Below are 15,559 nucleotides of genomic sequence, written 5' to 3'. Positions count from 1 at the left end.
CTGCGTGGGTCCACTTAGATGCCAATTTTGACAAAGACAGTGCAGTGCTATCAGTATATTTTCTCCTCCTTATGATTTGCTGTCTTTTTTTTTTTTGAAACTTCTTTTTTAAAAGCTTATTTTTTTGAAAGAGCACGTGTGTGCTCTGGCTCATGCAAGCAGGGAAGGGCACAGAGAGAATCCCAAGCAGGCTCCCTACTGTCAGCTCAGAACCTGACGCCAGGCTCGAGCTTATAAACCTTGAGATCATGACCTGATCCGAAATCAAGAAGTCAGTTGCTTAACCGACTGAGCCACCCAGGTGCCTCCCCCACCTTATGCTTTTCTTACTAACGTTTTCTTTTCTCTAGCTGACTTCGTTGTAACGCTACAGGATATAATACACATAACATGCAAAATATGTGTTAATCAACAGTTAATGTTATCACTAAGGATTCAGGTCGACGGTAGGCTATTAGTGGTGAAGTTTGGCGGGGAGTCAGAAGTTGTATGTGGATTTGCAGCTGTGCAGCAGCCAGGGATGGGGGTTTGGGGCCCCTAACCCTCGAGTTGTTCAAGGGTCAGGCATACTATGAAAACGTGTCAACTACGAAATGAAAGTTGTTCACAGTCCAGCTCTCCTCCACCCCACAGCTGGGTTTAACCATTGTTTTGTAATTGCTGGTGCCCGAATGGTGTTCAGTGTCCTCATCCAGGGAAGGTCGCTCTGGTGCTGACTGTGTGTTAGAGCTGGGAGGCGGTGGCCAAGCCCCATCCCCACAGAGTGGCAGGACGGGCCTGCCCAAAATGTCTGGGCTGCGGGTACTGAATCAGCGCCATGGTTGAACAGTTAGGTTGCTTTTTTTATTTTTTGCTATGCCAAATAAGGCTTTGCTGACCATACTTAATTGATTATCCTTATAATACGTGACTGGGAATTGCAGGGACAATGGGTAGGTGTATTTTCAAAGCACTTGGGATGTATTCTCGAATTATCCTCCAGAAAGGCTATGGTGGCGATGTAGCCTCTGCAGGGAGGAGAAGGCCCGCTCTCCCACTGCCTGCCAACTCCAGACTTGAGAGCGACTGATACACTGAGATTGATTTTATAATCAGGTCAAAGAGGTGTCTTTTTTTTTTTTTTTTTTGACAAAATGCTAGTCGAAGATCCCCAAATTAATAAACTCTATCAAAGAAATGAAAATTAAAGTAACAAGAAATTACATTTCATCTTGAGAGACCAGTGATCCCCAACGTTGACAAAGGTCAGGGGAGAGCACTTTTGCATGCTTCCCACTGGTGAGGTATGAACGTACAGCCCTTTTGGAAGGCAACTGGCAGAATTTGCCAAAACTGTAAATGCATCTGCCTTTGGGTCTAGGTATTCCACAGTTGAAATGTTTTTAGAAGGAACCAGAATGTTAGCAATAGAGAGACCTAGAAAAGTAACATACAGTCCACCCACACAATGGGATATTATGGTCAATCTGTACGCCCTAATGTGGAAAGATGTCCAGTGCATGTTGATAAGTGAGGAGAAGTTTCGGACCAATATTTATAATATCTTTTTTGCCTTTCCTCTCCCCCAAATATATATATTTGCATGATAGAAAAATCTAGAAGGATGCACACCAAACTTTCAATAGCAATTTCTTCTGGGGAATAAAGGGAGAGACTAACTTTTGCCCAAATAGTACTATTTGACTTTTTACGGTGAGTAAGTATTGCTGTCGTAACTGAAAAAAAATTTTTTTCTCAAATTAAAAAATATATGTGTATTTGGGGAAAAAAAGACAAAAGAGTTAACTAAGGGTGGTACCCTCTAAAGTACGATGATCTCCCAAAATCTAATGAGAAAGGATGGCAGCAAATTAAATTATAGGCAAATGCCCTGCGAATACTTTAAAAAAAAAAAAAAAAGCCCACAGATAACACGAAAAGAAACAGAAGATGTCGGGGCGCCTGGGTGGCGCAGTCGGTTAAGCGTCCGACTTCAGCCAGGTCACGATCACGCGGTCTGTGAGTTCGAGCCCCGCGTCAGGCTCTGGGCTGATGGCTCAGAGCCTGGAGCCTGTTTCCGATTCTGTGTCTCCCTCTCTCTCTGCCCCTCCCCCGTTCATACTCTGTCTCTCTCTGTCCCAAAAATAAATAAACGTTGAAAAAAAAAATTAAAAAAAAAAAAAGAAATAGAAGATGTCAAGCAGCTTGAGGCCTCCTCCTCTGCCGGTGGGTCTGTAAACTGGTACGGCCACTTTGGCAGAGAGTCTGGTGCTACCTGGTGAAGTTGACGACGTGCACGCCCCGTGGCCCTGAAGCCCCGCCCTGGCGCCTGTGCCGCAGAGAAGCCCATGTACGTGGAGGCTGGGATGCGTGTACCGGACATTGAGGCTGCCGAGCACTGAAGGCCCCCTCGGATGTCCACCAACAGTGGGATGGACGAAGAAATCAAAGTACCAGACCGCAACGGAAGGATGAATGCTTTTCAGATACTTATAACAACACCGTTGACCTGGCACACTACGGTTGAACGAACATAAGCAGGATGCTAGAGAATGTTCCATATGGAATAGCGGGGATAGTAGTTCTCTCTAGTGGGGAGGAGGGCTTCTGATCAGGAAAGGGACCTATGGGGATTCCCGGGTGCTGGCAGGGTGGTGACAAAGTTGTTGGAAAGCTTGTTTGCTTCACACATGCTTGTAAAAAACTATACATTTGTGCTTTATGCCCTCTTCTGTATGAAGATTATATTTCATGGTTTTTTGGGGTTTTTTTTTAATGTTTAAAAAAAAAAAAAAAAAGCCCTGTAGTCTCCTCTTTCAGAAAGCCTTCCTGGACCAGCACAGCTCTGGCTAATCCCACAGCTCTAGCGAGCCCCTGGAGTCCAGCTCCCGAGTCTGACCCTGACTGCTTCGCTTGTCTCCCGGCCCGGCCCCAGGTCCAGCGGAACTGCTGCTTGACTCTCTGTAACTTCAGCATCCCCGAGGAGCTAGAATTCCAGTACCGCCGGGTCAACGAGCTCCTGCTCAGTATCCTCAACCCCACGCGGCAGGACGAGTCCATCCAGCGTATCGCCGTGCACCTGTGCAACGCCCTGGTCTGCCAGGTGGACAACGACCACAAGGAGGCCGTGGGCAAGATGGGCTTTGTTGTGGTGCGTGCCCGCGGGCTGCACCCCCTTCCCTCCCTCCCCGCCTTCCTCTTCCACAGCCCCCCTGCCTGCCGCATGAAGGATTGAGGCCAGACCCAAGGAAGAGTCTCCTAACCATGAATGTAGCTCATGTCCCTGGAGATTTCCTCCGCCTGGAACACTCTGGCATCTTCTCTCGGCCCCTCCATCCGTCCATTTGGTCCCACTGTCCAAGCTGCTCCTGGCTCCTCAGACCAGGTCCCCTGTTAGGTCTTTCTAACTGGGGTTAAATAAGCCTCTGAGGGACTGCCTGCTTCACTTTGGCCTCCCCACTGGGTTGTGATTCTGCGGGGAAAGACACCGTGATTGTTCCTGCTTTCGTGGTGACATCCCCAGCTCTTCCTACTGTGGTACCTGGTGCACGGGGGGGCGGATAAGTATTTGCTCGGGAATGGGAGGAAAAAATGAAGCAGAAACATCTAGTTTCTTCATCTCACTTATTGCTGGCTAGGCTGGAGCCCACACAGGGGAGGGCCAGGCCCAAAGCTACATTGGGAATCGGGGTCGAGCCAGGACTAGCCCCCAGGCCTCCTAATGCTAATGCCAAGTCTGTGCGTTGCACTTCTTCAGACCAGATAGGCGAATTTGGTCTTGTCAGGATGGATTAGCCAAGAACGGAACTGCTGTGCTGACTCTCCCTCCATCTTGGTTCGGGGAGGGACATGGTAGCTCTTGAGCCCTGGTCCCCTGCAAGTTCTCTTCTCTGCCCACAGACCATGCTGAAGCTGATTCAGAAGAAACTGCTAGACAAGATAGTAAGTCGAGTCTTCATGAAGCTGCTTTGCCCCTCCCTTAGCCCATGAGGGGACGGTCTGCCCCTGGAGGAGACCCTTATTTTGTTAGGGGATGCCCTCATGGGTGCTGGGAGCCCGCGGGGCCCTGCAAGCGGGCCGTGCTGAGCCCTCCGTTGCCTTCAGTGTGACCAGGTGATGGAGTTCTCCTGGAGTGCCCTGTGGAACATCACGGACGAGACGCCGGACAACTGCGAGATGTTCCTCAACTTCAATGGCATGAAGCTCTTCCTGGACTGCCTGAAGGTACTGCCCGTCTCCAGCGGCAGCGGCCTCCTTGGCCACCCACGTGGCCGCTCTTCTGTCCCCAGGCCTCCCACCAATCATATCTGCCAGCAACCCCTTTCCCCAGAGTTCCTGTGGGAGGTCTGACTCACAGGCCCACCCCCTCTCTTAGAGCCCTCCCTCCAAGGGAAAACCCAGCCCCATCCGTCTTGGCAGTAATTTCTAGGCTGCCCACAGTCCAGCTGGGGACCACTGAGGTATCAGCTGGGCAGAATTTTGTCCAGTAGATGGCTTTATTTTATTTTATTTTACTATTTATTTGGATGGTATTTTCAAGTAATCACTACACCCACCATGGGGCTCGAACTCACAACCCCAAGATCAAGAGTTGCACATTCCACCCACTGAGCCAGACAGGCACCACCAGTAGGATGGTCTTTTTTTTTTTTTCTTCCTTATTTGTTTTTTTTAAAGTGTGTTTATTTTTATTTTTATTTTTATTTTTTTAAATTTTTTTAAACATTTATTTATTTTTTGAGACACAGACAGAGCATGAGTGGGGAAGGGGACAGAGAGAGAGGGAGACACAGAATCTGAAGCAGGCTCCAGGATCTGAGCTGTCAGCACAGAGCCCCATGCGGGGCTTGAACTCACGAACCATGAGATCATGACCTGAGCTGAAGTCAGACGCTTAACTGACTGAGCCACCCAGGCGCCCCAAAAGTGTGTTTATTTATTTTGAGACAGAGAGAAAAACAGTGCGTGAGCAGGGGAGGGCAGAAGGAGAGGGAAAGAGAATCCCAAGCAGGCTCAGCACTGTCAGTGTGGAGCCCATCATGGGGCTTGAACCCACTAACCATGAGATCATGACCTGAGCCGAAATCAAGAGTTAGATGCTTAACCGACTGAGCCATCCAGGCGCCCCAGAATGTTCTTTAAAAACAGGGGCTCCTGGGTGACTCAGTTGGTTAAGCATCCGACTTCAGCTCAGGTCATGATCTCACGGTTAGTGGGTTCAAGCCCTGTGTTGGGCTCTGTGCTGACAGCTCGGAGCTTGGAGCCTGCTTGAGATGCTCTGTCTCCCTCTCTCTGCCCCTCCCCCGCTTGCACTCTGTCTCTGTCTCTCAAAAATAATGTTAAAAAAAATTGGGGGGGGGGTGCCTGGGTGGCTCAGCTGGTTAAGCGTCCGAATTTGTGGTTCGTGGGTTCGAGCCCCATGTCGGGCTCTGTGCTGACAGCTCAGAACCTGGAGCCTGCTTCGGATTCTGTGTCTCCCTCTTTCCCTGTTCCTCCCCCATTCACACTCTGTATCTCTCTCTCTCTCTCTCTCAAAAAGAAATAAAGATAAAAATTTTTTTTTTTAATTTAAAACTCATCCTGGGGGTGCCTGGCTGGCTCAGTCAGTCGGTAGAGCACGTGACTCTTGATTTCAGGGTCGTGAATTCAAGCCCCACATTGGGCATAGAGCTTACTTTAAACCCAATAAATAAATGGTAGCAATTATTAAACAAATAAATAAAACACACTCATCCTCTATTTTCTTGCTCTAGTTTCTATGAAGTTTCCCTTAAACTAATATTTTGAGCTTTGGCAAATAGAACCTTGTTTGTCCTATTTGCAGTTTTGTAGGTCAGCTCTCCACTCAGCCTTTGATTTTGTGGCAAGGAGTCCCCACCATTTTAATCCCGTATAGAATGTACCCAGGACTGTCCTAGGTGCGCTAGAAGGTATATGGCCAGCATATTGTTCCCCTTCTTTGTCCAGTCGGAATGGCCAGACAGATACCCGTCAAGTTTCTAGGTTAACAATACCAGATGCTAATTAAGTACTAATTGATGTGGCCCTAATGGCTCTCATTTTGTCAGGAATTCCCAGAGAAGCAGGAACTGCATCGGAATATGCTAGGACTCTTGGGGAATGTGGCCAGAGGTGAAGGAACTGCGGCCCAACTAATGACTTCCCAATTATCAGTGTCTTCAGGTAGTATTTCTTTCCTTTCCCTTTTTGCCTTTGCTGCCAGGATGCTCAGAGCTCTAGTCTATGCTGAGTTGCGGTAATTGCTCTTAGCCTAGGTTTCTGTTAGAAATGTCACCGATGGTTTCTTTCAAACCCTCTCCGTAAGTAGTCCTCTTGTAACTGTATCTTAAGCGATCTCAGATCCTAACTTTTAGAAGTCACCTGGGTATGGATAATAGGTGATAAATCAGCAGTGCATCTGGCATCTGGTTTGTAAGCTGGGGTCCAGCAGCTGGGGTCTGAAGAGGGACTTAGAGGGGTTTTTCTCTCCTCTCGGCAGCAACCTGCTGGAGAGCAAAGCTGACGGAATTGAGGTTTCGTACAATGCCTGCGGTGTCCTCTCCCACATCATGTTCGACGGGCCTGAGGCGTGGGGCATCTGTGAACCCCAGCGGGAGGAGGTGGAGGAACGCATGTGGGCAGCCATCCAGAGCTGGGACATCAACTCACGGAGAAATATCAATTACAGGTGCGGAGTGAGGAGGGGTGGGGTGTGTGAGTGGGGACCGTTTGGAGACAGGATGCTCGTTCCCAACAAGGTCTGGTGAGAACTTACCTTGCTTCTAGTTGGGGTCAGGCCTCCCTGAGGAACAGTCCACACAGGGCACACATCTCACCCATAAAGCTTGGTGCGTGTTTCATGCACGTCAGCACCTGCGTGAACCCAAAGTTTCCTGCCTACAGACATTTGATGCATGCATATCTGTGGGAAGAAAAAAGAAGAAGAAGAAAAGACAGACGCACAATAGGAAACAAAACAGGAACCGTTCATGAGCTCAGTCCCTGAAAGGACCTCTACTCACAGTCTAGCACCCCTCTTCCGGCAGTTTCCCTCTGCACGGATTTAATTCTGTGCAGTCCAGCGGGCATCAAGTCTTCCTATCTTGTGACTGAATTTCCAGCCACAGGGTATGGGACTCGGGCCGTCCTGTACTGACTGACGTCGACGCTGAAAACCCACATTGGGAGGAAGGGGCTCATGCTTGTGGCTTTGCCAATTACCGTCATTCCCAAGGAGAGATGGAGTGAATCACTGGGCCAGGGCGTTTGCACATACATTTTTCAGGCTTTTGGACCATGAGTCCAGATGGCCCATTGAAGGCCCTCCTAAGAAGTGTAGGGACGTCTGGGTGGCCCAGTGGGTTAAGTGACTTCAGCTGGGGTCATGATCTCATGGATCGTGAGTTCGAGCCCCACGTCAGGCTCTCTGCTGTCAGATGGAGCCCACTTCGGATCCTCTTTTCCCCCCGCCTTTCAAAAATAAATAAACACACTTACACCAAAAAGGCCGTTCTAAGAAGTACAGTCACACTTCTGTTTCTCAGGGTACATCTCCCTGCCTCCCCCAAGACTGGGTCTTTCCTTCTTGCCAAGGCCTCTGTTTCTGCACCACCTAATCTGTGTTCCTCCTACATCCCTTACATGTCCATGCTCTTGACCTCTCTTACAAGGGAGCTCCCTTTGTGGAGCCTGAAGTGTGCTGACGGGCCAGATGCCCCTGTATCTGTTGTATCCTATTATCCTGCTTGTGGCTTGTCTCTAGGACCCTCCAGGGAGGAGAACCCTTCAACAAGAGAAGATGCACTCCCCCAACCCCTGGCATGAGATGTGACCTTGATTTTTCTTTCTACAGGTCGTTTGAGCCAATTCTTCGTCTCCTTCCCCAGGGCATCTCCCCTGTCAGCCAGCACTGGGCCACCTGGGCCCTGTACAACCTTGTGTCTGTCTACCGTGAGTACCACTCGTCCTTTGGTCAGACACAGGGATGCTTCCCTGGCTGCAGGCAGACTTGCCCTCAGGGAATTTATAACCGGGTGAGGAACACTAAGAGCACACAGCCCTCTTCTTTCCAGAATCTTTGGGATGCCCAGCATAATGGCTGGCCTGGCCTCATCACCAGAAGCAAGCCTGGCAGGCCAGATAGCCCATCCAGAGCTCCCAGACAGCTTTCTTAATGCTTCCTGCTTCCAGACAAGTGACTAGTCAAAAATCTCCATGCCTTCTGGAGGATGGAGTAAAACCAACCCAGACAGAGAACTAACCCCTGAGGAAACAGACTTCCCAGGGAACAGGAGAGAACTTTAAAACAAACCTAACTTTATTCCGCAAAGAGAGTCCCAGCCTCCCATAGAAGCGCCTGAACCGTCCTCTGCCCGGTGGCTTTGGGTGGAGGACAGAGTTGCAGCCCTGGGAGACCTTGATGACAGGCCAGGTTTGACCCTCGTTGTCTTTCTTACTGGTCATGTGACCTCACACGGGTTATTCAACCTCTCTGGGCCTCGGTTTCCTCATGTTTAAAATGGGATAAAAACAGGATTGCTGTAAAATGAGACATGTGACGTGCTTAGGACAGTGCTTGGCCCATACCAGCTCTCCAATAAGCATTCGCCTTTTTCATTATTACTTGAGGCTAGCTTTACCAAAAAATAGTACCTTCCCTCAAAAAGCAGTGTAGTACAGAGGAAAGAGCCCTGAGCTGGGACCCCCTTGGACAAGCCTCTGTCTCTCTGAACCTCAATTCTTTCATCTATAAAATGGAGGGATAAAAATAGCTCCTACTACATAGAGCTGTGTGTGTTGGGGGTGGGGGTGGGGGGTCCACTGAAATGCCCGTGTTCTCCACAGAGTGTAAAGCCCTGGATACCGAGCACTAGAATGTTCTTTATCGGCATGAACTGTGAACCCAATAATAGGAAGGAGTGGTAGTTCCAACCTGGCTGGTCACCAGTATCACCTGGTGGTATTTTGTTAAAAATGCAAATAAATACAGGCTCCTGGGTCTGTTGAATCAGAATGCCCGAGGACAGGGCTTAGGAATCTGTATTTTTACAAAAGTTTCTCAGGGATTGGAAGCCACTGGTTTGGGTGACATTTCCCATTAGGGTGAGCCGTGGAAAGAAATGTGACTGCGGACCAAAGTAGCCTTTTCCAAGGATTCACCCCTTGCTCCCGCATTGGGCCCAGGAGCTCAGGCCCTTGGGGGTAGGCACAAGCATGGCTCCTCCTGGGTGCAGCAGTGTCCTCACCAGGCTGGGTCTTCACCTCACCCCTCTGGGAGGGCAGCCCTCACAGCAAGGGTGGATTCTGGGCCACAGGTTGCCGGAAGACCTACCCTGACCACCTGCTGTCTGCCCCTCCCGCAGCGGACAAGTACTGCCCCCTGCTGATCAAAGAAGGGGGGCTGCCCCTTCTGAAGGACATGATCAAGATGGCCACCGCTCGGCAGGAGACCAAGGAAATGGCCCGGTAAGAGACGGGCAGTGTTTCCACTTGCAGCCTTGGTTTAGGGGAGTGGGGGACACTGCGGGGAGCCCCCCCACCCCGGGGGGCTAGGAATGGCTGAGATTCCCAGGGGCAACTCAGGAGTTGAGTGTGGAGGTGGACAGTGTCCCAACGTCCAGTGGGGGCCTCCCTGAATGTCACTTTGGCCAGTGTGGCTGGAAACTAGATCATCAAGCTCCGAACAGAGCATCATTGCCCTCGTTTGTCAGCTTCATTCTCTCTTACTCCCAACGAATCCCATCCTCTCATTACTGGCCCTTAGCAAGTCAGGTCGGAAATCCTCATTATTTATTTATTTTTTAAACATTTATTCATTTTTGAGAGACAGAGAGTGAACAGGGGAGGGTCAGAGAGAGAGGGAGACGCAGAATCCGAAGCAGCTCCGGGCTCTGAGCTGTGAGCACAGAGCCCAATGTGGGGCTTGAACCCACGAACCGCGAGATGGTGACCTGAGCCGAAGTCGGAGGTTTAACCGACTGAGCCACCCAGGCCCCCCAAAATTCATCATTACTTTTGGCCAAAGACCTTCTAACTAAAGAGAGGATGCAGTGTGGTAGAGGTCACTGTAGAGACCTGGCAGGCAAGTGTAAGTGGGTTTCCAGGTGTGAAGGCCCTGCCCATGGCAGAGCTTCCGGGCCCGGCTGCTGTGCGGTTTTCATGACTGTGTCTGACCCCTCAGCAGCCCTGGTCCCGCACCCGTCAGCGCATGAGCGACTCTCAGGGATCCTGCACATGGCAGTCAGCAGTCCTCGCTTTCTCCGGGATCCATTCCAGAAGGGAGCCTGCTTGCATTTGCCCCAGCTGTAAACACGGTGTAGAACCAGGAGCATCAGGGAGGAGGGCCTGGAGCTCAGAGGCACCCAAACAAGGACTCCCTGGGCTGCTGAGGGCCGTCTGTTTCTGCAGTTTCCTGTGGCACAGGCACTTCATAAACATTCACGGACAGATTTGTCTGAGTTTGAGAATGGTAAAATGAGTGGTTCTCAAACTTAATCTCCCTAAAGAATCACCCGAAAAGATTGTTAAAAACCTACAGGCCCACCCTTTCTTTCCCAGTGGGTCTGGGAGCTATCAGCAGGGATCCCAGGAGATTTGAAAAGCTGGGTAAGACTGGCTCATAAACCTACCCCGGTCCCTTTGAGCATCTCTGTAAGACCTGAGATGTGTATCCGAGCTAGCGGCAGGCTGCTCACATCTGAGGCAGGTGTGAGTGGCACTAAGAGGGGGAGCTCAGGAGTCACTCCACCCATCCTGCTCCTGTCCTACTCTGGGCGTCTCTTCAGCATATGGAGGCTGCCGTGAACACTGCTCCCGGCCCCTGACCGACCCAAAGGCTTAGTGTTGAATGGGAAGGCCATCTGGGGTCCAGGGTTGACTCTAGTAGGGCAGTGGTTCTCCAGGATCAGCCCCGGGGTGGGGAGGGGGGGGCGGCGAGAGACTGGGGCCCTGAGCGCCAGTGGTAGTTCCTGACCGCTGCCCTGGGCCTGGCCTCTGCAGGGTGTCAGGGGCCCTCGTGTACGGATGGTTGCCCTGGCCCCCACCCAGTCGCCTCAGACCTTCAGGCGAATCTGACACGCAGGCAGTTTGGAGTCCACTGGTAGACTCTGGGGAAGAAAAAGGCCCGGGTGTGCAGGGGGAAAGTAAAGAAGGAAGACAGTGCTCAAGAAAGGAGCAGCGGGTTGGGAAGGTCAGGCCTGAGCCGATGCAGGGGAGCCCCTAAGCGCAGAGGCTCTGGGGCTGAGGGGGGTGGGGAGGAAGGGGGGGAGCACAGAGCACCGATGGTATTTGTGGCCACAGGGACCGTTGTCCTGGGCGTTCCTCACGGGTCGGCCGCCCCGCCAGCCCCTTGAAACGCATCACCTCAGTCAGCATCAGCATCACCGCTGACATTCGCTCACAAATACAGCAGCCTCATCAGCTGGGAGGGGCTGGGCCCAGCCCACCTGAGGCCGCCCCTGATCCTCTCTCCCCCATGGTCTCCAGCAAGGTGATTGAGCACTGCAGTAACTTTAAAGAGGAGAACATGGACACGTCCAGATAGAGGCCTCCGTCCCCACGGCCGCCACTGCTCTGGACCACGAGGCCAGGAGGAAGCTCTCAAGCAGCCCAGCGGGCAGACCCCCACCGGGGAGCCTTCCGCTGGATGAAGGGACACAGGGGACTTTTGCACAACCGACGCTTTTCCTTAACATTAGTGAGATATATATATTATATATATTATATATATATATATATATTATTTTTTTTGGTTAGGAAGTGTGAAGTTTTGTGTGTATGATTTCTGTACAAAAACAAAAGAAACACTCCTTGAGTCCTCGCAGCTTCCTTGGCCATTCTCAAGCCCCAACTCCAAGCCTTCATCGCTGCCACTCACTCCTGCCCCCCACCCCCGACTAAATGCCTCTAACGTTGTGAGAGTCCAGTCCTTTCCCAGTGACCTCAGACCCTGGCCTCACTTCCCATTAGGAGAGGCAGCAGGCTTTTAACAGCCCACTCCAGCACCCCAACCCACCCCCCAAAGCCTGAGAACCCCCTCTGGGCTCCTGGGTGTGGCTGATGGCGTTTGGGATGAAAACTAGCCCCACTGTGGTCCTCCCAAATGCCTTGGTGCTCCCGGCCGTGGGCCATCTTGGGGCGGAGGAAGTGAGTGCTCAGGCCCAGGCAGCCCCGGCCCCAGAGGACCCTCAGGAGTGGGGCTCACAGCGGCCCCGCTGTTCTCTGGCCGGGCCTGCCTGAGGCCACGCTGCTACGGAGGCTGCCTCCTGGTCTCCCACCAGGTCCCAGGCTACTGAAGGCCCCAGCCCAGGGCTGGTCAGAACTCCGGCAGATTCCACTGCCTCTTCTGCCAAACAGATTCAGCACCTGCCCCAGCCCTGGAAGCCAGCACCTCTGGGACCGGGGCTTGCCCCTCACTCCCCAGCCCTTCGCCTGCCCGCAGTACCCATGGTGCCCAGGCACCCCACCAGCAGAACTGAGCCGGCCTCATTCGCCTCCCCCACCCGACCTGCCCCGCTGCCTGGAGGACCCCACCTGTCTCTCTGTGAGGCAGGAGGTCCCCACTCCAGCCGGACCCGCAACAACAGCTAACTGCCTCCAGACCAGCACCGGGCACAGCCTGCAGTGGCCCCGCGTGGCCCTTCCGAGGCCTCTCCTCCCTGTCCCCAGGCTTTACCTCGGGAACCTCTGTGCCGTGTTTCAGAGAAGTGTGAGCCGCAAATGTATCTCGAAATATCTTGTGGTCCTCCCTTGATGTAACTCCGAATTGCTTCTCGTGAGACAGGCAGTGGTAAGGATGCCCTTCCAGAACAAGGCGCTGGGGGAGCAGAGCCGACTCTGCAGGCTTCCCTTTGGGGATGACCTTTCTTCCTTCCTCCTTCCCTGGGCCTGTTTTTGGATTTCTTCTAGCATTTCTGCCTCCAGGCAGGACAGGCTGGATGAGCGGCCCCCGGGAGAGGCACCGGCCTCCCCTGAAGTCTGTCCCTGCCAGCCCTGGGAAGGGCCCGCTGCCGCCGCGCTCCCCCAGCTCGGCAAACAGGCCACATCTGCCCCTCCCTCCATGCTCACATGGCCTGAGCCAGACCCTGGGCAGAGCTCACATTGCATTGCTTTACCACCTGGGGCCTGAGTAAATGTCTGTACTTTGGGATGTCACAGAAATACATTTTTGTGCAAAGTGGAGAAGAGCAAAGTGTCGTTTTTGCAGAAGGGACGGGGTCCGGAGAGGGGCTGTGGCCAGTCTGGGCACTGGGCCTAGCGAAGGGACCTGCGACAGGGAGGGTACATCGGGTCGATCTGTGTGCCCGGCCTGGAGGCCCTGTCAGCTGCAGCCTGGGGACAGGTGGCGGATCGGGCTGAAGTTCCTGCCTCCTCTGCGTTCTCTCCATGCCCCCGTGCCGACTGACACTGGGGTACAGCTGGCAACAGCCCAACAGGGCCCCTGCCCAGGGTGGTTGCGTCTGATTGTAGAGACAATGTTATGTGTGAGATTATGGCCCGGCTTACGGGGAGCAGGGAGCAGAGAGGGCGCCCCTTGTGGGCTGGTAGGAGTGGAGGGGGGCCCTGGGGAGACTGGAGTTAGCAGGACAACAGTGCTGCAGGGACAGAAGAGCTAACATAGTTTCTGATAGCTCAAGGCCGCAGCCCTAAGATGACCCCGGCCCCCCTTGTTTTAGCCCCCACACCCCCGTCTTAGAGCATTTACTAAAAAGGGCCTATGGTTGCGAATCCTTCTGTTCCTTTGAAATGTATTTGTATCATCTACAACTCAGGAGACCTGAAAGCCATTCCTTCAAAGGAATGTTTGGCCTTCAAAGTGTAATGCTCAGGAAGGATCAGGCCCCCGTTTCCTGGTCCGTGTGGGAGGACAGGCACCGAACTTCAATTATTGCCAGCTAGCACACACAGCTGGCCTAATCAGCATTTACACTGAGCAACCCTTTGTAATTTTTCACTTCCCCCAATCTGTTCAAGCCACTGCTGTTCCCTCTCTCCACTCCCTCGTGCTCCCTTTAAAACACCCAGTCACCTGGGCGTTCAGAGCCGCATTCAGTTCACACAGCAATAACATATTACTGATAAAATCTGTCCTTACCACTTTAGTGTCCGACTTTGTCTCTGACACCAGCACAGGGCCTGACTCCTGGAAGCTTCAGGATTATTTGTTTCCACTCAGCACACTAACTCACCCGTTGCAGTAACCAAGATTGACTTACACGTGAAAGTCACACGACTCAAATACCTACCCAGGCTAGTCAAAGGTGGGAGGGAATTCAGTGACTGATGCAACTGGGGACCTAGAGTTAATCTCAGCTTCAGGAACAGCTGGATCCAGTCAATGTTGCTAAGATGTCTCTCACTCCCTCTTTCGTTACTGCTTATCTCTATGTCTCTACAAGGTGGCTTCATTCTCCTGCCACAGTCTGTCTCCACATAGTGTAAAGACAGCTGCCAGTTGCCCTTATAGCCTATTCTTCAAGCCTGAGATCCAGAAGAATGCCCATTTCTCAGCATTTATACAGTCCTCTCATAGAATGATCCTGATTGGCCCTGCTGAGTCACATGTCTACCACCTAGAACCAATCACTGAGGACATTAAGATAGGGAACCAAGCTGGCCCTCTAGTCACATGCCCACGTCTCCTATCAACCTGTGGAGTGTGGGACACAGTTTCTCCAGAACCACGTGGAATGGGGAAGAGTCGGTGCCCCAACAGAGAAAGGGGTGCTGAGCTGACAAAACAGCAGATGTCAGAAGAGCATACTGTGTAGGATCTGTTGGAGAAAGAAGGTGGATGTTGGTATCCATGAGAGGTGTGGGTGGAAAAGGCAGGGCAGCACGTGGAATGCCCTGGGGACCCAGTTGAAGGCGTGTGAACAGTGAATGCTGATGAGGTTTCCTCTGAGAAGAGCCTGAAGCCTCCTGTTGGGCAAGTCCTTCTGGCAGGGCGAGGTGTTGGCTTATAGCAGGGGAGAGGTCAGTGCTAGACACTTTACTTGCATTATTTAATCCTCCCAACCACCTTAGCAGGGGGGTGCTACTATCAATCCCCACTATATAGACAGAAAACAGGGCTCAGAGTGGCTTGGTAACTTGCCCGAGTTCACACTACCTCTGTGCTGGTATTTCTGACTCCACTTCGCCCCTTCTACCCAGGATCTGCACCACGGATGACCGCTTTGCTCTCGTCCCATTTGCAATATCTTTTTTTTTTTTTTTTTTAAGGTTTATCTATTTATTCTTGAGAGACAGCGAGCACAAGCAGGGCAGGGGCAGAGAGAGAGAGACAGACAGAAGCCAAAGCAGGCTCCAGGCTCTGAGCTGTCAGCACACAGCCCCACGTGGGGCTGGAACCCACAACGTGATACCATGACCTGAGTGGAAGTCAGAGGCTTAACCCACTGAGCCAGCAGGCGCCCCCATTTGCAATATCTAAAAATGAATAGCAAGGAGGTAAGGGTGTCACCAGAGCAACCTAGGGCTAGTCCTGCCCCTCTAGAGAACTCAGTCATGTCTTCGAAACAGGCACAATCCTGCAACCTGGAGTCGCACCGAACACCTTGAGCAGAGCCACCCCGGGGGC

At 52.1% G+C, this 15,559-nt stretch overlaps 1 protein-coding gene across 7 annotated transcripts in view; it reads left to right on the top strand.

The window, feature by feature from the left end:
* Positions 1 to 13,156, top strand: part of ZER1 (zyg-11 related cell cycle regulator) — a 31,833-nt gene extending 18,677 nt beyond the window's left edge. For 4 of the 7 annotated variants that reach the window (XR_003964383.1, XR_003964380.1, XR_003964382.2 and 1 more), the window contains 8 exons: positions 2,915 to 3,130; positions 3,880 to 3,921; positions 4,084 to 4,203; positions 6,048 to 6,162; positions 6,479 to 6,667; positions 7,832 to 7,929; positions 9,294 to 9,444; positions 10,160 to 11,457. Coding sequence is in view for 1 of the 7 variants with exons in the window: in XM_030294426.2 (XP_030150286.1) it covers positions 2,915 to 3,130; positions 3,880 to 3,921; positions 4,084 to 4,203; positions 6,048 to 6,152; positions 6,456 to 6,667; positions 7,832 to 7,929; positions 9,342 to 9,444; positions 11,464 to 11,521 (954 nt within the window). In the remaining 6 variants the exon portion in view is untranslated. The other 3 variants (XR_003964384.1, XR_003964381.1, XM_030294426.2) reach the window with 3 other exon arrangements.
* The last annotated feature ends 2,403 nt before the right edge of the window (positions 13,157 to 15,559 follow it).

The sequence above is a fragment of the Lynx canadensis genome, chromosome D4 (genome assembly GCF_007474595.2).
Source record: "Lynx canadensis isolate LIC74 chromosome D4, mLynCan4.pri.v2, whole genome shotgun sequence".
Classification (NCBI taxonomy): Eukaryota; Metazoa; Chordata; class Mammalia; order Carnivora; family Felidae; genus Lynx; species Lynx canadensis.
This window is presented reverse-complemented; position numbering and strand designations above follow the sequence as displayed.